The 25,821-nt window shown below is 45.0% G+C and overlaps 1 protein-coding gene across 1 annotated transcript in view; it reads right to left on the reverse strand.

Moving 5' to 3' along the window:
* Window positions 1-25,305, reverse strand: part of GLDN (gliomedin) — a 57,520-nt gene extending 32,215 nt beyond the window's left edge. The window contains exon 1 of the mRNA XM_087814613.1: window positions 24,943-25,305. Coding sequence (XP_087670739.1) covers window positions 24,943-25,305 — 363 coding nt within the window. The remainder of the gene's footprint in view (window positions 1-24,942) is intronic.
* Window positions 25,306-25,821: the final 516 nt, after the last annotated feature.

The following is a 25,821-nucleotide window of genomic DNA, read 5'->3' on the forward strand; positions in this document are numbered from 1 at the left end:
CAGGGAGAGAGGCTGTGATTAGCAGCAGCACGGCGGGCGGTGGGCCCTGAACTTGCCCTTTACTCAGGCAAGAAGGAAGCAATTATAAAAATTCACAAAGTGACTTTGGGAGAATATGCAGAAGTCTAAGGAAAAGTTAACCTAAGACAGAAAGGAAACCTTTAAAAGATCTGAAGATATTTGATATCAGAAGCTCATCTATCAACGATGTCAATAGAATCTCCTTGATTTCTATCAAATCGGAGAAGACAAGAGGATGGTGAAGTAATTGCCAAATTCCAGTTTCAATGCTGTACTGAGCCAGCCCCTCAGCGTCTAAAGGTCTCAATCTGTGGGCCGAATAAAGAGGGTCGGCAGGCTTAGTGGTTAGGAGGCAGCACTTACTAGCTGGGTGAGCAGAGGCAAGGTACTCAGCCTCTTGACACTTTGGTTTTCTCTGAAAATGTAAACAATATAAGCACCTGTCTTGAGCTCTGTCCCTGGCCCCAGAGGGCAGTAATTGTCATGCCAGGTGGATGCTGCCTACTTGCCATTGGATGGACACTTGGGGTGGGGGTGGGGGGTGTCACTGCAGTGTGGTATTAGCCTGATAGCTGGGTCCTGGACACCCACTGTGCTCCCAATGAGCTTCACAGAAACCCGATCTGATGGGGACCATCCTGATTCAAACACATCTATGATCTTTGCTGCTCTAAAGATGGAGCAAAATTCCTCCTTCTCTGGACTCACCGCACACTCCCCCCTCCCTTTTTGTCTGTCCTCTAGTTACACTCTGCCTCAGTTGGCTCGTCTGTAAAATGGGGAGAGTAGTAGTGCTCACTTCTTAGGATTGTTGTGAAGAGTAAATAAAATTGTTGTATGTGAAATTCTTAGAACAGTGCCTGGAATGTAGGAAGCACACGCAAAAGTGTTTTCTATTTCACGGAGGCAGCAGAGTATATGGATAGGAGCACACATTCTAAAGTCAAACTGCCTGTGTTCAAATTGTGACTCTGCCATTCCAGCTGTGTGACCTTGGACAAGTTACTTAACCTCTCTGTGCTTCAGTGTCCTTGTCTGTAAATAGAGCTCATAGCACCTACCTTGAACCATGGTTATGTGGATTAAATAAGGAAATACACTCAGAACAGGCCCAGAACATGATAAGCACACTCTATTTATGCTATTGTTTTGATGGTTCCTTGAATATACTAAGAAGAACTTAGTTAATTTATCAATTTACCATCCAAGAGTTTTCAATTTCTAGACAACAGCAATTTTTAGACACAAATAATGTGGCATTTCAAAGCTGTGGGGAGAAAATGTATTAGTTAAGAAACAGAGTTGACACAGCTGGATAGACATACCAGGACAAAATAAAAGCTGAATTCCCTACTTCATTCCTTACACTAAATGAGTTAATTAAATGATATTAATAAACAATTTAGCCTGGCCAGGTGCGGCTCAGCGGTTGAGCATCGACCTAGGATCCAGGAGATATGGTTCAATTCCCGGTCAGGGCACATACCTGGTTGCGGGCTCCATCCCCAGTCGGAGGCGTGCAGGAGGCAGCTGATCAATGACTCATCATTGATGTTTCTATCTCTCTCTCCCTCTCCCTTCCTCTCTCTGAAATCAACAAAGATATATTTTTTAAAAAAAGAAAAGAATTTAAAGTAAAAAAGAAACTAGTCAAAAGTACTGGAGGAAAACTTGGGGAAAATATTTATAATGGCATTAGAACAGGAAAGACTTTTCTAAGAAGGAAACAACCCCTATACTATAGATAGAACTGATACATGTGACTAATAATTAAAAATTTCTGCAAGAGGTAAAATACTACATGCAACAAAAAAGGAGAAACACAAGCCTAGAAAAATAATTGCAAAGGACTTGTATATAAAGAGCTGTTATGAAGCAATATATAAAGCAACAAGAAACCAAAAGAAAATGGGCAATAGACCCAAACTGGGAGTTCAGAGAAAGAGAAGAGTGCCTCATCTTCACTTAGAGCTAAAGAAACAAATCCAAGCAATGAAATACTATTTTCACCTCTTAGGTTTGTAAATAAAAAGACTAACAGGGCACATGTCACAGGCATGCCAGGAAAGCAGCGTTCTTGGGTCCTATGGATGGAAGTGTAAAGGGATATGCTGTCTCTTTGGGGGCATTTGGACAATAGCTACTAAAATTTAAATGAATCTACCTTTCCATCCATCCATTACACTCTGGAATTTACAGATGCACTCGTATATGTGTGAGAAGATGTAAACATAAAGATGGTTGTTGCAGAAATGTGGGCAAGAGCAAAACAACCTAAATATTTACCAGTGAGGTCTGGTTAAATAAAGTGTAACATAGCCATACAAGGAGGTACTGTGGAAAAGAAAAGAATTTAAATCCATAAGGCTGATATTGAAAGCTCTCCAAGATAAATGAAAAAATGCAAAACACAGAGTAGCATAAACACAGTATAACATATTTCCATTTACATAGAAAAGCGACGCAGCCCTGGCCGGGTGGCTCAGTTGGTTGGAGCGCTGTCCTGTACACCAAAAGGTCAGGGGTTTGATTCCCAGTCAGAGAACATGACTTGCTTGTTTGATCCCTGATTGGGGTGCCTCTCTCTCCCTCTCTCCCCTGCTTCCTTTTTCTCTAAAAATCAATAAGAACATATCCTTGGGTGAGGATTGGAAAAAGAAAAAGCAACACACACACAAATACTTCAATGTGCCTCTTTCTCTCTTGCCACTTTCAAAATTCTTTCTTTATCTTTGGCTTTCCAGGCATCTCTGGAGAGAAATATAAAAAAAACCTCAAGTGAGGAGGAACAGAGGGCTAGGTGGGAGGGAGCTGTCCTAAGCATGATACCCCCTTTTGTTTTACTCAAAATCTTCACTCTTTCAATTAAACTCTTTTTCAGAAGAACATGTTTTGATTTGACGGGGTAATTGTTTTGTCTTCTGTCTAGGTTTATTGTTTGCCAGGAGGTCCAGAAAAAACCTCTATCTGCATTTACTTTTTGTGGAGTCTGTCAACAGTATTTATTGGCTGCGTTAGAAATCTTCTGTGAAATACATCATATACATCACAAATCTATAGAATGTGCATGAACAATTTAAAGATGAGTAATAAAAACAAACACGTACACACCACCCCCACCTTAAGGACTGGGAACATCCAGGTGCCCCTCCCCAAAATGCACCCTTCCCTCCTCACCCCAACAACTCTGAGCTTTAGTATATTGGGCCTATTCCTTTCCCTTTTACACAGATAAGAGCACGGAGGCTCAGAGAGGTGGCCTCATTTACCCAAGGTCACACGCTCGCTCACAGAAGTGCTGGGCTCAGCTCCAGGTTTCCTGGCTCCAGGTCTCCTACACTTTTTGTTACGGTTCTGATGATTTCTCAACAGAATCAGACAGAAAAAAATTTGATTCATTGTTTTTAGTCATTTTCATAAATGAATGTAATCAGCTGCATGAATGACAAATTTATTGTCTAAAAAGTGTGTAATTGCCCATTGAGAGGACCATTGGAGACTTTACAATGCTTCATTTGTTGCCTGGGGGATCACAGCAGAAGGAGGGTTTCAAACAACAGAAACATCAATAGAGAAAATTAGTCTTTCTCTTTTATATTCTTACTGGTCTGGGGTAGGCCCAAATTCTGTTTAAAATAAAAAGATGAAGATTTCATTTCCTGACCTTTTGGCTTCATTTGTATGCTAAAAGTCAATTTAGATATTTACCAGGAAATTGTGTTACTTTTCACTGGGGACTATCACTTGGGAATATTCTTTTAACAAATGTGGGCTGCATAAGATTGTATCAAGGTAAAACATAGGGTATGAAGAGGTGGCCACATAAAGTAAAAAACATTTGCTTTTTTGATACTAATAATTAAGAATTTGGATGAAAATAAGAAAATCCAAAATTAAAAGTCACAAGATCTAGATTGTCAAATTAAGGAGTCACATTTGGCATAGAGGGCTTCCCAAATCTTGATTTAGGATTGGGGAATGGCGTAAACTGGAAGAGGCCTTAGAGAGCCTTGCCCTGGAGGGTGCTGGCATGATCCATTTGTAATGTGGCCCTGCCTGGAGGCCACTCACCATCCCCCCAACCCTAGCCCTGCCCCTCTGCTCCAGCTACATTGGCCATTCCCATGGGAGGGTCTTTGCAGTGCCCACACCCTCACTGAGGCCTCAGCTCAAATAAATGTCAGCTCGACAGGAGGCGTTCCCCGACTCCCCAACTGAAAGGAGCCCGGCAGCTACGCCCCATCACCTCACCTGGCTTTTTGTCTTTGTGACACTTACCATTCATGACCCCACACTGTCTTGCCTATGCTATGCATACATTTATTACCTGCCCCTGCTCTCAAATGAATGGAAGCATTTTGAGAGCAGGAGAACTGGCCCTCTCTTTTGTCTGTATCCCCTGTGCAGAGGACAGTGCCTAATTCCAGGCCCAGAACTTCACGGGGGAGATAGGGTTCAAGTCAGAAAGCACATCAATGGTCTCCCAGGGAGAGCCTGCCTTGAGAGAAGGCGATGGCCAACTGTTAACCTGGGTTTATGAAATGAGAATCCAACAGTGTTGGGAAGGGGGTGGGTGAGGCGCAGGAAAGGTCCGTAGCACTGGTGAGAAGCCCTCCCAACCCAGCTACACCGGCCGGGAGGACACATTCTAGGGGAACAACAGCCGTCATCCTGAGTGCAACATAAAGAACACAGAGAGCTCAGGCTTGGCGCATCCTTGGTCGGCATGGCACGGAGGAGCGGGAATCATCTCCCCGGAGGGAGCACTGAGGGTCATCTCCCCAGTGAAAAGATCAATGCAGCAGTGGGCAAGGACATATCACATTGCATGGGAACTCGTCATCAGCACTGACAATATAAGCTAGTGATGGGAGAAAAGGCAGCCAAAATGGGTCCTGCCGGGGGCCTCACCGGACCTTCCAGATTCCCCTCTGAATATGGAACCACTCTCACTGGATTAGCAGAACTCGTGGGATTCATGGGCAATTCATGGGCAAGGAAGGGGCCCCAGGAGAAAAATAAAGAACTTTTTGCTAATCTGGCAGCAGATGGCATGAGCTGACTTTAAATCCAACTAAAAAAACATAGGATATAATTTAGCAGTACTGTTAGAAAGAAAATGCTATGAATTAGGAATCTCACTTGTAGGAAGAGCATATAAGGATATCTGGACAAGAATGCTCATGACAACATTATGACGGTAAAGGCGTGCAAACAACCTAAATGTTCACCAGCAGGCACTTGTTCAACAGAAGAAATGATGTAGATCTATGTGTACTAATCTGGAAAGACAAAAGCAAGGTGCAGCCCAGGCCACATACCACAACAACTTTTTGGTTGAAAAAGAATATCTAGATATGTCTGGATAATCACAGGGAAAAGTTGGGATGATCATGAAACAAACCCTTAACTGAGATTTTTTTCTCCTGGAGACTGAGACTAGGGGATAAAAAGATTTTTGTTTCTTAGTTTACATAGTTTTAAAAGATATGTTGGGATTTTACTTTGGTGATTTTTACTCTGCTGTGTTTTCAGTAATTCAGAAAGGCAGCATTAATGCTGAGAGCCTAAATATCTCGCTTTCACTATTACCCCCATCACTTGGAATAACTTAGACAGATCCCTGTTGCTTCTAGGCAAATAAATATGGAAAAAAAATAGAATGGTTGTCTAGTCCAGTGACTTTCAAATTGTTCATTAGTCATGAGAGTTTTATTTTCTCCACATAAATTGCCAAACCCCCAATTATAAAACCTATAAAAGTAGAGCTACTCTGGGTGAGCTGGGGTGGGGCTTGGCCTTACTTATCTGTAAAATGAGAGGGTTAGACTAGACAGATGATTTCAAACTCTGCTCCCACTGGGGGATGGAAGGGAGGAGACAGAGAGGGCCACCCAGAGACCTGGAGTTAGGGGAACAGGGATGAGAAAGCTGAGGGCCAGAGAAAGCGAGTGCAGTAGCTGGCCTGGGCTCACCCCCAGCTTCCAGAGCTGAGTATAAACTTTCCCCCATGTCTACTTTTCCATGCTGCCTAGACTTTGCAAAACAAATTGTCTTAATTTAATCTGAAATGCTAATTTTTGCTTTGGTATACTTTGAATATGAACAGAATATTAGATTTTTACTAGTTGAGCGTCGGCCTAGGATCCAGGCGATCGGGGTTCGATTCCTGGTCAGGGCATATGCCTGGGTTGCGGGCTTGGTCCCCAGTCAGGGGCATGCAGGAGGCAGCCGATCAATGACTCTCTCATCATTGATGTTTCTATCTCTCTCTCTCCCTCTCCCTTCCTCTCTCTGAAATCAATAAAGATATATTTAAAAAAAGAAAAAGAAAATGCATCAGTATTGAGAAATCTTTTCTGTGCGAAAGTGAAAGGTTTAGTCAAACGTATTTCTCATCACAATGAACAGAGCTCAATGCGGTGAGCTGTCAGTGTTCATCTGAACACAAAACCCCGTGATAGTTGGCTGGCTGCCCTCTTGAACTCCCTTCCTCTCACATTTTACTCTCAGGACTGATTCATGAAAAAGTAAGGGAGCGAACCTTGCACACTGCTGAAACATGTCCTGTCCGGCTTCTCTGAAGTTCCCTAAGCACAGACTCCGTCTGCCAGCTACGATGCTGTTTCAATTCTAAGTCACCTTTCAGATAGGACCTATTTTGTAACTTAAAATTCCATTTTTCTTAGGCAGTTGAATACTCTTTATGACTCTCCTTAATTATGCAAATTGCTATTATTAAGTGCATGCAGACAATCCTTTAGAAACAACTCCAGGGAGCTGGTGATCGGCCCGCCATTGACTGAGATTCCTTGCACTGCAGAGATGGGGCTACAGATGTGGTGGCCCAGCCATCTGTACCTGAGGCTTAGACTACAGGTGCTGGAGGAGTCCCTCACAAGGGTCTAAAGCTGGGGTCAGCTCATCCCTTGGAAAGGAATTCACACTGGGGCCAAGACATGGCAACAACAATCTGCAAACCCCAGCAGGAAGTGGTGTTTGCTTGTACGGTGGTGAAATTCTGGGGCTTGATCTCTTGCTGCAGCCCCACAGGAAGATCAGCCAAGGTGCAGGCATTTGTCAGCTCAAGGGAGCCAGCTCTAGCCACTCTACATCAAAGGCCTGGGGCCTAATGCTCCTGCTGGTTCATCCTGCTTGGGATCCTCAGAGCCCAGCTGAGTCGGGCCAACCTTCCCCAAAGACCCTGATTCCCACGGGACCCCCTCCTGAGCCCAGCAGCATCACTGTGTGTGGCTGGGTGTTGGCATAGATTTTTTAGTGCTACTCTGGCTTCTAACCAGGTAGGCTTTTATCCATAGGGACTGTTTCAACCTTTTTCTGTTTGCCCCTTGCACTGATCCATTCCCTTTCTCCCAATCAGAATGACATCAAGCACATAGTAGGTACTCAATAAATACTTTATTGATTACTCACTCCACTGGATGGGAAATGTGCTCCTCAATCAATGATATTCCTTTCTGGTTGGCAGTAACACTGTGTATGGGAACTGAACATCTAGCAGATGGTTGGTTACCTGTTTCTCTTTGTGCCTGTTTGCTTAGGATAATTTTACTTTGGCAGACACTCCACCAATCCTTAGAAAATAGGAGCTTGGAGATGCTATTAGGGCCCCTGAGACATGGCTGTCTTCCTCCTGCCCCACATCAACATTACTACAAAACCAGGCACCATGGCCATGCCCCTGGCCTGCAGAGGAACAGCACAAACCTTCCCCGCTCTCTTGAGAGAGGCACCTGCAGGAGTTCTGCACCCAGGACTGGCCATGGCTGGGTGAGGCAGGCAGAGACTGGGTAAAGGAGGCTCACATCGCTGAAGATGCAATGCCATGGGGAAAACGTAGTACTCACCAGCTCCTCGTGCTTTGCTAAGTGGAACTGGATGAGGGTAGAGGCCAATCTGCCCTCCAAGGAGCAGGGATCAGACTATTATTCATCCCTAAGGCACTGACTTGGCTCAGTAGGCTCCATGTGGCCGAACTGAATTGCTGGAGCCTAAGTGCAGCCTCCCAGGGCTCTCCTCACCCTGCCTCGGTCATTGCCTAGATTCGCTAATAAAGTGCTGAACAAATAATTAATGAAGTTGGTTTGGAGTCTGCCCATGAGACTCCTCCTTGGCCAGTCCTCTTGCATTCAAAGATTGGGAAGTCACAGATGCTGGGGCAGCTGGTCTGGGCTCAGGACACCCCAACAAAGCCAGTTTCAGGGGGCAGTTCCAGCAAATGCCCTAACCCAAGGTCTCCAGCAAAATTACTTACGGCTGGGAAACAGCCCAGCCTGGCATTTATTAACACTGGGGACATCCAAAAATGCAGAACAGAAGTCCCTGAAGGTGCATGTCCTCCCCCAGGTGTGCTTCAGGCTTTCTTCAGGCTCCGACCCGGGGCAAACAGGGGCGGCAGATGTCTGGTGTCACTAGTGGACTGCACAGGGTCCTGCATGAGCTCCCCAGCCCCTTGACAAAACTGGGCCCAAGGCACACCCCAGGGACGACTGTGAGCAGTAAATAAACGAGCAAGTCCTTGTAAAAACCACTTCGTATGTTGATACGTATGGTGTTACATAAACACGTTGTTTCATGATCTGAGCATAAATCAGCTGATTCTGTTTTTTTGAAAATCAGTTCATACTATTTAATGAAGGCATTTAACCAAAGTCTAATTACTAGCTTGGTTTCTCAACTGAATTCAAAATGTAACACAGAGTAAGATTTATAGAAACGACCAGATACAAATTGGTAAGTGTCCTAACCCCCTAACTAGAAGCCACCATTGGCCACTATAACCCCCTTCTCCCCCAGGAGCTCCGCAGGTGCTAACAAGCCCCAGGGTCTCCGCCTCAGCCGGTCGCCGGCCGAGAGGCTGCCTCTGGGCTGCATCTCGGGAATGGCCCGTCCTTTTGTGGTTCCTCCCGCTGCCCGCTTAGTTGAGAGCCACTGGCCGCAAGGACGCCTGCTGGCACCCCCTGGCTGACGCAGCTCAGGCACCAAAACCACTGGGCCAGCCCTGGCGCTGGGGCCCTCCTCCAGCACACGACACGGAGACAATGTGGTGTTACATCTATTCACGCTGCGTCTCGTCCTGAGACGGCTCTCCCATCATAAAATAGAACAAGTAGCAGCCAAATATCAAGTTACTAACCTCAAATCCTCGCCTGCACTTTATTTTTAAGGAGTTGTTTTGTGGTAAAATTGCCTATGTTTGAGTTCAGCAATTTTACAACTCATTCCAACCGATGGTTTCTTAAAGGGGAAAGGGTCTTTTTATCTTTGTATATTTTAAACACATACGAATGCAATGGAATAACTTTCAAATGAAATTATGTGTAACTATGAGAAAATATAGGTGACCTGGATCTGGAGATCTTGAAGTAGGAAAGAACATTCTCAGCAAGAAAGCAAAAGAAGAGCGTATAGAGGAAAAGCTTTATAGATTTGATGACATCAAAACGTATAAACATGAAAAGATCTAGAGACAAAAGTAAAAGTCAGGTAACACCCAAGGCCAAAGAACATGGGCTTCAGAGTCAGACGCGCTCCGTCGGCTCTGAGTTCCGATTCCTTCATTCAATGGCTCTAGGACCTTGAACAGGTTCCTTAACCTCTCTAAGCTTCAGTGACCTGTCTGTAAAATGGGAATGATAATGATAATAATGGTGACCACCTCATAGGTAAGGACAGTTTTGACAGACATACCTCAAGCTCTTAGCACAGTGTCTGGTGAGTTGTAAGTTCTCAAAAACTGTTATGAACATTATTAAGGGGAAAATATGGCTACATGTGTAATACACAAAAAGCTAATAACTTTCCTATAAAAGGTTATTTGTAAATTAGTAAGAAAAATATTTTTAAAAGTTGAAATATAAGCTCAACACGAATGAACAAAACTCACACAATGAAAATTTTCAAATAACTAATAAACATGAAAAAAATATTCACCCTCACCATAACCAAACAACTGCAGCCTCCTCCCTGGTGTTACCAATCCAACACATCCGGGAATCCAATCCTCTAATCCCTTGCTAACTACCAATCCTCTAATCCCTTCTCCTACCCAATCTGGCTAAATTCCAGGCCTGTGATTCTCCAATTTAGGGTGTGTTAGAATCACCTAGGGAGAAATTTACATACAGATTCACAGGTTCAACCTCCATTAATTCTGACTCAAGAGAGGCAGCATGGAGCCCAGACCACAGCCTTTAAAAAGGATTATCCCAGGTCTTTTTGATGCAGATGGCCCTACCCACACTTTGAGAAATTCTACCTGTACCATCAAAACATGGGCCCGTTCCAGTGTCTTCCAGGATCTGCATTTTCTCTCTCTCCCTGCAAGCTCAGACCTTGAGAACAGAGCCCTGACGAAAGAGGTGGGGATCTCTGTGTTCTTTTCCTTATGATTGTTTATCAGTTTAAAATAACAAAGTAAAAAGGGTCACAGGGTAGCTTCTCCATAAGTTACCATGCTACTTCAACTTGCTAATTTGCAAAATAATTTACAAATTACAATTTTTGTACTTTTCTGTATTTTCTACCTAACTATATAAATGGATATATTCACGATCAGAAAAATGTTACAAAACTCCTAGTCATCCTCTCACATCGTGCATCATCCTAGTTGTAGCTTAGGTGTCACTTTCCCAGAAAGTCTTTCCTCCTGTCCCGGGTCAGAGGTGTTCATATGTGGTCCAACAGCACCCACATTTTTCCCATCAGGGCACTTATGCCGTTGCCTGATTACTTGTTTATTCCTCACTAACCTAAGCATTTGAGGCAAGGGAAGTGTATGACTTATTTTTATAGCTGTATCACATAGCCCAGAGCCTTCCACATAGTAGCTGTGAATGAGTCAATTCTTCATCCGCCAGCAGGAAGGAGAAAAGGTCACCTTCTCTTCATGAGCATCCTGGATTCAAACTGGGTTTATCTTCTGCTCTTTTCTGTGTTTCCTTTGATTTCTTATTTGGGTGCTAAACAGACAGTTGGACCTTTTTGGTACAAGGTTGGAGTGTGTCATTTCTAGGATGGTCAGCCATGTGGAACTTACCCAAGGCTGCGTGCTTGCTTTTTCTTGGCAATTAGAGGAAGCCCAATTGAGCAATGGCACCCAACAGAGTAAAATTCACAATGTCCAGCATCCACTAGAAAATTACCAGGCCTGCAAAGAAGCAGGAAAACACAACCCATAATAAGGGGGAAAAATCAATCAAAACCCACCCAGAAATGACCTACATAAAGGAATTCATAGACAAAGGCAATAAAACAGCTATTTAAACTGTATTCCAAATGCTCAAGAAGCTAGAGGCAAGACTGAACATGTTAGATATAGAAATAAAAAACACCAAATTTAAATTTCTAGAAATGAAGATTACAGTGTCTGAGGGGAAAAGCACACTGAAGGGGAGTCTAAGAACAGGTTGGACACTGCAGAAGATTAGTGAATTTGAATGTACAGCCACAGAAATGAGCCAAAATGAAACACATGGAGAAGAGAGATTAAAAAGTAAACAGATTATCAGTGAGCTCTGGGACAACTTCAAGAAGCCCAATACATGTGTAATTAGAGTCTCTTGTTGGCAGGGAGTACAGAAACATATTTGAGGAAATAATGGCAGAAAGCTTTCCAAAATTTAATGAAAACCATAAACCTGTATCTCCAACAAGCTCAATAAAACCCAAGCACAAGAAACATGAAGAAAATGATGCTAAGGCATATCACAATAAAACTGCTTAGAACAGCAATAAAGGGAAAGTCTTAGGGGCATTTCTGAAAACATTTTCAATTCTATACTCAAAATAAGTTTCAAGAATGGACGCAAAGACTTTTCAGACATTTTTTAAAATTCTTACCCAAGGACATGCTTTTTTTGATTTTATATAGAGAAGAAGGGGGTGGGGAGAAAGAGAGAAACATCAGTCGGTTGACTCCTGTGTCCCATACTTGACCCAACCAGGATAGAACCGGCAACCTAGGTATGTGCCCAGACCGGGAACTGAACCAATGACTTTTCGGTGTACAGGACCAACTGAGCAACACCGGCCAGGGCAGGCTTTTCAAACATCTGTATGCCGACCTGTATCATGCTCTAGCTAAAATGAACCACCTGCCGTTCAAGTGCCTTCTTCCCTCTTCCCAGTCCTTGCTTCTGAAATCCTGCCCATCCTTCCAGGCGTGGCTCAAATGCCGCCTCCTTCTTGAAACCTTTCTTGATCGCCCACTGGATTTTTTTATTCTTTCTTCTCTTAGGATCCTATTATCCTTCTCTTTGTGTCGTAAGTGTCTGAGGATTTGTCTTTTCCCTCCCACGGGCCAATACATTCCTCGGGGGCTGCTGTTCCTCCTCATCGCCCAGAGCGCACCCACGCTGCCCAGAATGGGCATCAGCGTGCTATATTGACTTACATATTGCTCAGTTGGGAAAAAGTTTCCTTTAAACTCCTTTCCAAGATATTTCTGACTGATTTAGAAGTATCTATTTATTCATCAGCAAACACTTTATATGCCAGGCCCTGGGCTTATAAAATCTCTGCCACCGAAGGCTCACAATAGTTAACTGGTTTAATTTGGTTGTTTCTAAGAGATTTTGTGTGTTTTTTTTAAGTTAGGGTTTAATTAGGAGTAGGTTGACCCTTGGTTAGAGCCTCCCTGTGTCCAGGGAATGGATACTCTCAAGTTCAGCATCCCCACTATTTCCTGGTACACTTCCAGCCAGGACCCCCCCAGGCTCTGGTACGCAGCTCCTCTCGACAGCGTCATTGGGCATCTGATGGAAATAATGTTAACGGGCCCCAAACTGAACTCCTGGCACTGACCTCAATCCTGTCCCACCTGCAGTTCTGCCATCTCAGTTAATGACAATTCTATCTTTCCATTCCTTGACCACTAACCTTGAAGTCATTTAACTCCTTTTCCCCTCACCTCACACTGCACATTAAAGCTCTCAGCAAATTCCGTCCACTCCGCCTCAGACGCATCTGGACACTGCCCACTTCTTACCACCTGCGCTGCTGCCGCCCTGGTCTAAGCCACTATCGTCTTTCTCCTGGATTACTGCAACAGCTGTATCAGTGGCCTCTCTGCTTCCATGCCCGCACACGGAGTCTAGTCTCATCACAGTGATTCTTTGAAAAGGCAGGTCAGACCATGTTACTTCTCTGCCTAAAGTCCTTTAGAGACTCCCCATAAAGGCCAGTATCTTTACAACAGCTTACAAGGTCCTTTGTGAACTGGTTCCCTGGTCCCTCCTGCTCCCAGTTTTCTGCCTGACCTCCTTTCCTTCTACTCCCTCCCGCCCACTCTGCTCCAGTCTCCTTGCTGTTCCTTGAGCTCGCCTGACACAGTCCCACCTCACGGTCTTTGCACTTGCTATTCCCTCTACCTGAATGGCCCTTTCCCAGATATCCACATGGCTCACTCCCCTTCCCCAAGTTTTTTCTCCAATGTCACCTTCTCAGTGAGGCCTTCCCCACCCAAATGACATAACTGTATCTTCCCTTACCCCTCCTCAAACCTCATCCCTGCTTTATTGTTCCCCATAACACTTATCTCCTTCTAATATTGTAGATTATTTACTTCGGTTTATGTCTGTCCCCTTCCCTCCCAAAATACCATAAGGTCTAAGAGGATGGTATCCGGCCAGTGTGGCTCAGTGGTTGAGTGTCGTCCCATGCGCCAAGAGGTCACTGGTTCGATTCTCAGTCGGGACATATGACTGAGTTTCGGGCTTGATTCCTTGTAGGGGGTGTGCAGGAGGTGGTTGATCCATGTTTCTCTCTCATCCATGTTTCTGTCCCTCTCTCCCTCTCCCTTTCTCCCTCTCTAAAAATCAATAAAGACATATTTTTTAAGAAAAGTCTAAGAGGATGGAGATTTGCATGTATTATTCATACTGTTTTTCTTGTACCCACAATAGTGCCTGGAACATAGTAGGTGCTCAGTAACTATGTGTTGAATGAATGCATGAATGAATCTCTGACAGGCAGAGCAGACTCCTAAGTCAGTCTTACCAGTACCTGACACCATTCCCTATTTGGTGGGTGGCATGAATTCTGAGGAAGGAATTTAAAAAACGCTTCAGGACCCACTTTCAAAACTCTTAGCATGTCAAGAAACCGATTCAGAAACTGGGCTCCGTTGATATTTGCACTTGTTGAGTTGTGGATGAATTCATCTGTGAAGAGGTATCCATCAAATACCTCACTAGAGGCACAGTAAAGAACAGGGAGCTATATTTAAAGAGACAAGGTGACTAAAGGTGACAAATTAGAGACCAAAACTGTACAGAGACGGGGTTTTAGTTGTGCGATACACACAAGTGCGGAAGGAGCCCGGGGAGAAAGCGGTGAGTGTTTTGAAGTGAGCTGAGAATCACTTGTCTCCCCTGGGCCTCTAATGGAGTTTCCCGAAGCAGGAGTGCAACTGGAATAATCTTTCACTAACTGTTAATAACAATATTTTGTACCCATATTGCTCCCTTCAACAAGCATCTTTAGAGAATTTCCGATTCCTTTCTAAGCATTCTTATCCTCACCTTATAGTCAGAAAAGTGTAAATAAATCATAGTTAAGTAACTTGTCTGATGTTGGGGGAATGGACAAAGTAAACCATTATCCCCAAACTCTGCCCTGCGGCATTCTTTGTACATAGCAAAAACATTTGTGAAGACGCTTTGTCAACCTACTCCTTGCTCGCCCCCTCCTCTCAGCACAGGGAAGAGCTATGAGTGGTTACTCCAGAAAACATTTGGAGGAGGTCCTTAGGGTGAGCTGCTCATCCACAAAATATCTGTTGATGCTGTTAGCATCAGAACACTGGCTGGGTGAAACCCTTGGTCTGACAAACATGCCATTCGTATGGGCTTCAAAAAGATATGGTCAGTGAAAGAATGAATGCATGCGTTCACACTGGACATGAATAAAAAAATATTTCAAATTATGATTAGTATAATTAACTTCCCTGAATCTGTTGCCAATATATATATATTTTGCCCTTTGGACCCATCAACCAGAAAAACAACTCTCTGGGAAACAACATTCTTTTTAAAAGGTCTGTGTGTCTCCCCAATCACCAGAGATTCCAAACTTTAGAGTTATCCTAGAATCTGCCCTTTCTCTGGCAAGTTCTGTTGATCCCATTTCCACTGTTTTTATTACAAGACTGAAGCACAGAAAGGATGCATTTGAGAAATGCTAAAATATCAGTAACAGTAGGCTCACGAACACACTGAGTTCTAGGATCCACGCTGAGGACTTTTCATGGATTATTGAATTGAATCCTTATGATAATACCTAGAGTAGATACTGCTATCACTATCCTCTTGAGAATGAGGGAACTGAGACACAGAGAGGTGGAGTGACCTGTCAAAGGTCGCACAGCTAATAGCAGGGTCAGGAATGAACATATATGGCATGATTCCAGCACCATTATAAAGATTCTGGGGTCTGCCTTTTACTTTTTAGACTTGTAAAGACCTCATTCGTGAAGGAGATAATTCTTCTTAGAAGCAGGATGTTCTCTTCTCCCTGAATACTCTTTCATTCCTCAGTTTTCCTCCCCTCTTTTTTCTTTCTTTCATCTCATATTCAGTCTCTAATTCAGCATCCTCACTTCCAAGCAAACCCCCTTTTGAGGATATATACACTCTTCTCCATTTCTGATGCCGCCACCTTAGCCAGACATAAGTTATTTCTTGCCTGAACCAATGCAATAGGTTTCTAACTTTCTTCTTGCCTCTGGCCTCTCCCCTATGCACCCTTTCTTGTATCATATCACCAAATCAGTCCTATTAAAACCACTTTTCTCATGACTCCCCCCTGGTAAAGGGCCTACAATACTCCCAATTGCCCATCACATTCATTTCTCAAAAGTGGACATTCAAGGCTCTCTCTCACCCAGCCAACCTTAGTTCTACCCCACCCCCCGCCCAAACTCCCCAGTGCAGGGAGGCCTGCCTGGCCTCTTGCTCTTCCAGCCCTGTACAATTTTCATTCCAGTCCCTAGACCATGGCTCAAGTTACTTCTTGTGCTTGGAATGACTCGCCCTCCTTGCCTGTTCAAATCTCACCAACCCTACCTTGCCCACTTCAAGTTCTGTCTCCTCCATGAAACCTTCCTTCATCACTTTAGTGAGGATTGGGTTTTCTCTCTTCTTGACTGCCCTGGTCCTCATCACACAACTCACTGTAAAGGGTTTTCCTCTATAGGTCTTCCTGTTCAGAGGGACTGATTCCAAGGTCCTCAGGTGTTACATATAGGAAAATGACTTTTTTTGTGGGGATGGTGGGGGGTGGTTTTTGTTGGGTTTGGGTTTTTTTGCCTTCAAGTGAAAAGGATTCCAGACTCCAACACTCACCCACTGGAGTTACTGAAAACCGGGAATGATTTTTGTAGTTGCCAACTCATCATTTTAGGCTGGGTACAGTTACCCACAACACATTCCCAAGCACTTCACAGTTTTTACGTACAGCCCAGGCAAGGTTTCCAGAGTTCCCAGCACTTGGGTGAGGACAAGAACCTTTTTCTGAGTTGCGGACGAAGGGGTTACTTCATCTACTGCAGTCAGAACAAACTCCACAAATTGCATTTTAAATGATCTTTAGTTGGCCTTGTTGTTTTAACTCTACCTTTCAGTAAAGAAAATTGTGTCTTGAGCTTTAGTTAAACTAGAAGTAAATTATATCTTCTTAAAATACAGAACTGTTAAAACTCAGAGAGCTACATAAAAGCAACTGATGGGCTGAAAAATGCTCCCTTTGTAGCAGAATCACAACCTAAAAGCTTCAGCTTGTTTCACACAACATGACCTTTAGTCTGTAGATAAAATGCATGTAAATTAAGCTTGAATGTCAACTAGATTTGGTCAAGGATTTCTTTTTGGGGGGAAGGGGAGGGGAGTTTGAGGAATGTAGAGCAAAAAATGAATGCTAATGCTCCCCCCCCCCCCAAAGATAACTGTGTTTTATCAGATCTGAAGATAATTTTGATAGTTTCCACACAGGTACCCATATCCTGCAGAGCATGAGACTCCCGGAAGTAAACTGTTCTCCTTTCTTAGAAATTGATTTTGCTCTACCTTCCTCTTATATTTTGTCAATTTTTCAAATAAAAGCATCCAAAAACTTTTTTTAGGAGTGCCACCAAATAGGAATGGACAGAATTTAACAACAGCTGAGCCAGCCAGAATTGGGGTCAAGATGATCTCTGTTAGTGGGCGTCAACCCGCGTCACCACTGGCCATGCAGAGGGCTGGGGGCCCAGGAAATCCAGGACGGCTGAAGAAGCCCTGCTCCCATATCAAGGCTAAGTCTTTTGTTTTCAATGACAAGATAGATTAGGTTGGCGTGATGCTTTAAGCAGCAGCTGATAGAAGCACATATGAACAGACAACTTGGCGTTCTGAAGGAACTAGAGATAAAGAGTAAACCCCGAAATAAAATGCTCAGAGCATGGGTGAGAAGGGCTTATGATAAATAGCAATTAAGCTTAACAGCAACAATGAACTCTTATGGGGAACACTGACTATACCCGGCACTTGCACTTTACCAACAGCATTTCCCATAGGCCTCTAACAACTCTGTGAGGTGTGTACTATGATCTCAGTCTTACAGATCAGGAAGCTGAGGCTCGGAGAAGTTAAAAGACTTACCCAAGGTCACTCAGCTGCCGAGCTGTGAGCCCAGGATGTGAATCCATTCACTCTCGGGTCCACGCTGCTCACAACCACAACATACCTCAGTGAAGCATCAGGTAGAGAGAGGCTGGCTGGGACCTAACAGTAGGAAGGACACTCAGGTTCGGGGCAGGCACATAATGGCTGAGGGCAGCGGCAGAACCACGTGGAGGTGACCCTGGGCCAGCCTTAGAGAGGTCCTAGGACAAGGGCAATTGGGAGATGAACCATCCCTTGGCACTGGAAGACCCATGATCTAAGAAGCCATTCTGGAACTCGCCCAGAGAGGGCCCTCTGCCCAAGGATCTCTCAGCCTGTGGTCCAGTGGTCAGTGCCACTAAGCAACAGGCTGGTCTAAGGGGTTCTGCTATCTCCCAGAGTGGAGTGGCGCTTTTCAAGAGGGGCATGTGGCTTGGGGTTCCAAATGGAAAAACCCGTTTTATCCCTGGCATAGTGGCAGTGAAGGTTGAAGAAGAGGTAGGGATACAGCAGATAAAGAGTGGACAATTCATCAGGCCCCTGCAGATCCATCCTGTTCACGTTAAAAGGCTCAGTAGGCTTGTTCCTATTGCCCTCACCGCTACTGTTTTAGCTTGAAAGAGTCTCGGGGCGTGTTAGAGCTCTAGGATCTGGGAGCAGGTCCAAATGGTTTAATACCACTCATCCACGTGGTCACTACAACTGCCCTGTTCTCATGGGTTCAGATGCTCAGTTTTGACTCACGTGTTTCTTACATATGTTCTTAGAGGGTCATGACAACTGTATACATGGACTGTTTTATTTGCATGTGTGCAAAATTTGTGTTGATGAAGTGAGGTGATTTGAAGGATGTGCTAAGGGGCCAGCTCTCTCTTGTCTTTCTCAATATACACCATCATGACCTGATACACGAGTTCGGTTTATGGATGTGTTCACAGTACCAAAACCAGACATAGTCTTAGCAGAGATGTAACTTCAAGTTCTCCCCCACCCTTAAAGGACACTGGAAATAGCTCCTGATCTGGAAACCAAGCACACTATGATAGGTGTGACATTCCAAGTGCGCATGTGCACATGCTGCTATGAGGAAGGCCAGGGAAGGCCACCTCCCAGGCTCTGCATTTGGGTTTATGACTTCAGCTGCCCTGTCTCTTTGTCCTTCTGTGTCTGATTTCTCATCAGGCCCACTCCATACTGCAGGACCTGTGGGGTATAAATTTCTCCCCTTCAACTAAAGAGAACAGATGAGGTCTGAAGCGAGGCCTAGCTATGGGGTTAATGGGTAGTTAAAGCTGTACTAACTTTGACTGAAACTTGACTTGGGAAGCCAGCCTAGAAGGAGCAAGGCTTGAGGGTGGGCTCAGCCCCACAGCCTCCCTCTAGAGCGTAGCCACTCTCTCAGGTCAGCTATGCCCTGGATTATGTCCCCTTCGAGAAGGTCTCAAACCCAGGGTTAACCAATACTAAAACAGTCCTAATTTAGCAGCTGGGCTCTCCAAAGGAATGACTCCTAGTGCCTCTCTGCTCCAATGGACAACAGTCTACTATAAGGGACCTGACAGAAAATAGTATAGGCTTTGTGGGCCATGTGGTCTCTGTTAAAACTACTCAATTCTTCTGTTTCATGTGAAAGTAGCCACAGACAGTACGTAAACACATGGACATGGCTGCATGCCAGTAAAGCTTGATTTATGGTTAGGTCATGAAATATTATTCTTTTGATTTTTTTCCTAACCATTAAATGTGAAAACCATTCTTGCTTCGTGGGCTGTACAAAAACAAGCAGCAGGCTGATTTGGCTTGTAGGCCACAGTGTTGACCCTTGGTCTAAATCCTCAGCTTTTACACCATCTGGAAGGGACCCAGTTCAAGGGGTGGTAAAGTGAGGTAAACCCTGGCACAGCCTTCAAGGAAATGTAGCATCCATGCAAACAGGAGCTGTGACTACAAGTAATATGATTTTCCCCCTTTAAACAAGATAATGCATAGATCCATATATGTGTACCTCATAGCAGTCATCATGAAAAACTCTGTTACAATAATGTGTTAGTGCTTAACACAGCTGGAATCTCCTCCTTGAGAACCACCCTCAGAACTGGAGCACATGTTTTTAAAAAACCACAGTGAAGGGAAATCTCCATTCACTAAAGGTGGAGTTGATTTTTAGAAACAGCCAAAAAAAAAAACACCCCAAAAAACAAAACAAAAGCCAAACCAAACCAAATACAAAAAAGCCATCTCCACTTGACCAACAATAATGATGGCACCACTAACTACTATCCTATCAGAATCAGGCTTGAGTTAAATAAAGCCACTTTTGTTCAAAATCGCTCATGATTGTAAGAGGAGACTGCTGCAAACTAAGCTTGGAAGTCCTAACACGGTCCCTAACAATGTGAATGTTGTTTGGCCAACACACTGTCACAGACAATTAAAAAAATTTTTTGGAATTTCTGTCAATATTTAAAAGCCAAGCAATTTCACATAAAAAGTCAGATTTTTTTTTTTTTTTTAACTTCTCTTATGAAAAAAATAAAAAGATCAGTGACACTGGGTTCTTGTTCTTATATGGCAACAATTAGCAAGACTCCTTTTTTTAAAAGAAATCTTTTTTCTTTTTTAATCCTCACACAGTGATACGGGTTTTTTTGTTTTATTGATTCCAGAGAGAGGAAAAGGAGAGAGAGAGAGAAAAATCGATCGGTTGCCTCCCCCAAGAATCAAACCCGCAACCTTCTGGTGTACAGGACAACGCTCCAACAAATTGAGCCACTGGGCCGGGGCAAGAGCCTGTCTTTTAGACAGAGCACATGACCTCAGGCTGGCAGTCCCTACCACAGTATCATTCCCCAGCCTGGTGGCACCTGCCATGTAACCCTGTGCTTATGGCCTTTTCACTCACAAAACAGAAACACAATCACACGGTTCAAAAGTCAAAATAATACACAAAGCTATACAGTGAAAGGTCCATCCCCACGTATCCCCACCCTCCCTATGTAAGCACCTTTGTTAATTTCTTCATTTATTTTCCCTCTTTTTCCTTACACAAAGTAATACAATATATACTTTTCCCTGCCTTGCTTTCTTCCCTTAAAATACCTGTACCCTGGGGGATTGTTCCAACAGCAGCACCGAGGGAATTTCCTCATTCTTGTTTTACAGCTACCTAGTACCCCAGTGGGTGCCTAGGTCAGTTTATTTAACTAGTCCTATATTGGAGGGCACGGGTCGTTAAAAGTCTTTCGCTTTTTTTTACAAATATTGTGCAGTGAACGACTATGCGCTTATGTCATTTCATAGGTGATAAAGTCTGTTGTGCAGGATAAACTCCCACAAGTGAAACTGCTGGGTCAGAGGATAAATGTATTTGTAACGTTTTTAGGTATTGACAAATTCCCTTCCATATGGGTTGTACCATTTTGCACCCCAATCCCAGTGCAAGAGCACGTCTTGTTTCCTTTCAGCTTCCTCAACAGAATGTGTTGTCCAACGTTTGTTTGCAGCTTTGTCATTCTGACAGGTAAAAATTATTCAGGGCAGTTATAATTTACATTTTTAAATCAAGAGATCTTTTCCCAGGTGTTTAAGACACATTTGCCTTCCTTCCCCCCCCCCCCCCCCCCCGAACTGTCTGCTCCATTTCTCTATTGGATTCCTATTTCTGTTGCTAATTTACCTATTATTCTTGTTTCTTTCCTTATCATCTTCTAGGAGCGCTTATATATATCAGATTAGCCCTGTATCTATGTTATGAGCTGCAAATACTTTTTTTCCAGTTTGTCATTTATCTTTGCCTTTGTTTATGGTGTGTGTTTGTTTCTTTTTGTTATTTGCTATACAGAAGTTTTGTTATTGTTGTGTGTGCTTTTTAAATGTAGTTAAGTTTATTTATTGTTTGCTTCTGGCTTTTGAGTTATAGTTTGAGAGAAAGGTCTTCCCCATTTTGAAATTAGAAGTGAAGTTACTCATATTTTCTTCTAGTAATTTTTAGACTTTCATTTTTTTTAAAGTAAATTTTTGATGCATTTAGAGCTTAAGGTGCACACTGTGAGAAGTTAAACTTTCTTCCTACTGGGTGCTCAACCCTAGATTTTGGGCAGGATGATAAAGCTATCAGAACACCAGTAAGGAGAACTGGAGAATGGAATGAGAGATAGCAGCTGATGGGAGGAGAAGTGAGAGGTGGGGTGGGCTGGAGACTAAGCAGAAGCAGCATCTCCTACAGGAGTTTCCATTACTGGTCTAGCTGGGTAGTCCCCAGGGCCCCTTTTATTAGTTTTCTCCAAAGCACCCACTTACTTTTAAAGATTTCATGTGTTTGGCTGTACCAAACTAACTGTTCTTTAGTAATTAGTTATGTTGCCCTTTTAACAAAGTCATTTACAGCTGCCAACCAGTCTCTGGTCAGAATGTGCTAGCCAGAATCACCATGCTGAGTACATGTACTTTCAGCCAAAAGCACAGAACTCTGAGTTATCTGTTAGCTTGAGGAGTCTCATCACGGATAAATGAGCCATTCTGGAAGACTTTTTGAAATGATAATATTAATCTGTGTACAGTTTATTTCTTTGTTCTGAGATCTCTAAGGACATGAGACCTCAATGAGGGGACTCCCTCATTGAAGACGTGCTGATGCTGTATAAAAGGGAGGGGGAAGGTGTAGACCTCAACATTAAGAATTTTGTCATACTGGGTACTAAATAGTTCTCTTAGCAACTTTTTGAGCTAGAGGTACCCTAGGACAGTTCATTTTTTAAAATTCTCACCTGAGGATTTTTTATTCCACTGCTTTTCAGAGAAAGTGGAAGGGGGAGAGAGAGACAGAAACATCGATGTGAATGAAAGAGACACACTGATTGGTCGCCTCCTGCATTCCCCCCAACCAGGGCCCGGGACAGAGCCTGCAACCGAGGTACATGCCCTTGGCCAGAATCAAACCTAGGACCCTTCAGTCCGCAGGCCGATGCTCTGAGCAAAACCAGCGAGGGCTAGGACAGTTCTTTTTAAAAAATTGTTTCCTCGTGTGAATAATTCTCTGTTCCAAGAAAAATAAAGATGAGAAAAATGTGCAAAGGTAAATGGTGAGGATGTTGGGGAAAAAAAGAAAGTAAAGGGCTTTTCAGTAATAAAATTGGTTCCTCTGTCTGAAGCAGAGGCCTCAAGTTGAGAGTGAGATGCTAGGAAGGTGTGCCCATGTCCTTCCTGCTGGGTAGTGGGCACCCACCCCAGGCTGCACCCCTAGCAATTAATTCGGAATCTCAGTCATGTTTAAAGCTCCCCATATGATTTCAATGTGCAATCACTGCTCTACAACCTTGTTACTCAAAGTGTGGTCCTCAGACCCGCAGCCTTGGTATCAGTGGAGGCTTGTTAGAAATGCAGAATCACAGGCCCCAACTTAGACCTTCTGAGTCAGCATTTTCACAAGACCTGTAAGACATTCATATGCACATTGAAGTTAGAGAAGTAGTGGTCTAGAGTAGCGTTTCTCAAAGTGAGGCACCTGAACCACCTACATCAAACTCATCAAGGGGGTGGAAGGAAGGGTGGGGAAATCATGATTCTGTATGTCTGAGGGTGGAGCCCTGGAATCATTTTTAATGGGCCTACTGTTTGAGAACTGCTCCCAAGAGGAAAGCCAGCAATATGGTGGTTGCTTTCCCCTGGCCCGCATGGAAATTCTCTCATTGACTCTAAAAGGCCAAAGCACACGCATTGCAAGTGGGGGAGGGGTGAGTGGGTGATAATCTACGAATGTTTCTCAACCTGACGAATGTGATCCTCCTGACCTGAAACAGAGCAGGTGATGGTAGTTAAATTTAACTTTCAGGTTGACACGGAAATGAGTCTCTGGTTCTCTTGAGTTAGTGACTGAATAGGCTGCATTTTGGATGCCTGGGCCTCTACCTTAAATAGCAGGACTGAAAAACATAAAATGTTGATGCCCAGATGCATCCTTCTGGAAGGGTTTGAAAAACCCCCTCGAAATGCACAGCAGAGAGACAAGAGAAAGAGCAAATTCCCCTAAGCATATTTCTTCATTTTTACAGAGGTCTGTTTTTGAAGTTTTTGCTTGTGCCCAGATTTTTAAATGTTTATAGGTAAAAAAAAAAAAAAAAAAGGAAAAAAACAAACAAACAAACAAAACCAGCCAGGGATAGAAAATCTGATCTCTCAAAAGATGTGTTTGCAGTGGGTAGTACTTCCATGTGGTTTTAAAAGCATTTCAGCTCACATAAGATATTTAAAAGCTTCTATGATAACAGAAGAGTTAAGTGGATTGATCTTCAAATACCTAGGATTCCGAAGTATTCCTCACACTTGACTTGAGGTGGCAGAACTGAAATATTTGTAATTATAAAGTGAAATAAGACCACTGTGGTTGTAATGGATAATAAAATGGAATGGGGAACAGCAATGTGATCTACATGTAATTGTTAGATAATTACTGAGTTAAAATCAGCAAAAGCAAAGAAACTTAAAACTGGAAAAAAAATTTTGTGGGGCTTTGCTTTGAAGACTCTTTAGAGCAGTGTTCCTTAAATCTTCAGGGGGAGTGCAATGGAGCCCCTTTGAAACGATAATGCGGAGCTACAGACTTCCAGATGCGCCACCTGCAAGCAACTTCTGGGGTTCTATAGACTCCCTGGAGCTGGTATTAGAACCTCAGTTTTGACATCGAGTTTTAAGAAAACCGTTTTAGGCCTCGGAGCAACTTTCTCAGCATCAAGGTCGTAGGTGGCTGGTAAAATTAGGGCTGACAGTTTTCCCTTAAAAGGAGACAATTAGGTCAGCAATCTCACGGGGCTGGGCCGAGCCAGGTGAAAAACCACACCACTAGATTGTGCCAGGGAAAGAATCCCTCTATTGAAGGAGTCCGCACTTTCAGAAATGCTGCCTCCCTGCTCTCAGGGGTCCCCAGTGAGTTGCCCAGGCAGAGCCCGGGGACCGCTGTGACTCCCTTCACACCAAAAGGTGAAAACTTTTGTCCAAAGTTAGGAAGGAAAGTAGGCTCTTGACACTTCCTACACCCCTCATTCACCTGCAGGCTCAAGGACGTACGGAAGTGGAAGACATACCCTTCCGCCCCTGCCTCACTGAACTGATGAGGACACTGACCCCAGAGGGCTAAGGTGGCGTCCCCAGGGCCCTCGCTCCGCAGCCCGCCGCCACCTGGCGGGGAGGAGAGGGCGCCGGGCTCGTTCCCCGCGCCGCCCGCCGCCCGCCCAGGCCGGGGCTCGAGGCGCCGCGCCCCGCCTACCGGCACCATGGAGTAGGTCATCAGCATCAGCATGTCCTGGCTCTCGGCGCGGAGGGGCGGCAGCGGCTCCCCGCCGTGGCTGCGCCTGCTGCGCGCGGCGCCCGCGGGGTCCGGGGGCGGCGGGGGCGCGTGGCGCGGCGCGCGACTCAGCTCCTCCAGGAAGGCGCGCAGGGCGCCGTTCTCGCGCTGCTCCCGGCCCCGCTGCGCCTCCAGCGCCCGCAGCGCCGCGCTCAGCCCGCGCCACTGGCACAGCGCAAACACGGTGCCCGCGGCATTGAGCGCCGAGAGCAGGGCCACGGCGGCCAGGGCCCCGCGCAGCCCCCAGCCCGCGCCCCCGCAGCCGCGCTCCGCGCTCCGGGCCATGCTCTGCGCACCTCGGGCGGACGGTCGGGGCTGGGCCGCCTTAAGCCGGGGCAGCCTTTATACACGCGGGCCGGCCGTGGGCTGGTGGCCGCGCCGTGAGTCACGCCGCCCTTTGGCCCGGCTGGCTGGGCGGGTGGGGGACAGTGGCAGTGGCGCCCGAGCAGCCCGGAGGGACCGGCGGGCACAGACGTGCAGAGGGGGAGAGGAGCGAGTGGAGGCAGCCCGCGGAGGACGGGTAGAAAGGGCTCGTACTCCCGGTGCTGGCCGAGCAAACCAGCCAACCCTCCTCTCCCTCCTCTTCCTCCTGTCCTGCGGCCCGTCGGTGTTGCCGTGGCCCAGACCGGCAGACTAGGGTCAGACTGACGGGGAGAGCAGGAATTGTTATGGCCGAAAAATCACTGGATTCCTACCCCTGTGCCCCCGCCCTGTCTCAAAAGGATCAGCATGCCCTGAATGCCAAGGCACATGTCCGCTGCCCCTGGGAGATCTGTTGCTGGGCCGGGTCCAGGCTGCCCA

This window comes from Miniopterus natalensis, chromosome 1 (genome assembly GCF_054644295.1).
Source record: "Miniopterus natalensis isolate mMinNat1 chromosome 1, mMinNat1.hap1, whole genome shotgun sequence".
Taxonomy (NCBI): Eukaryota; Metazoa; Chordata; class Mammalia; order Chiroptera; family Miniopteridae; genus Miniopterus; species Miniopterus natalensis.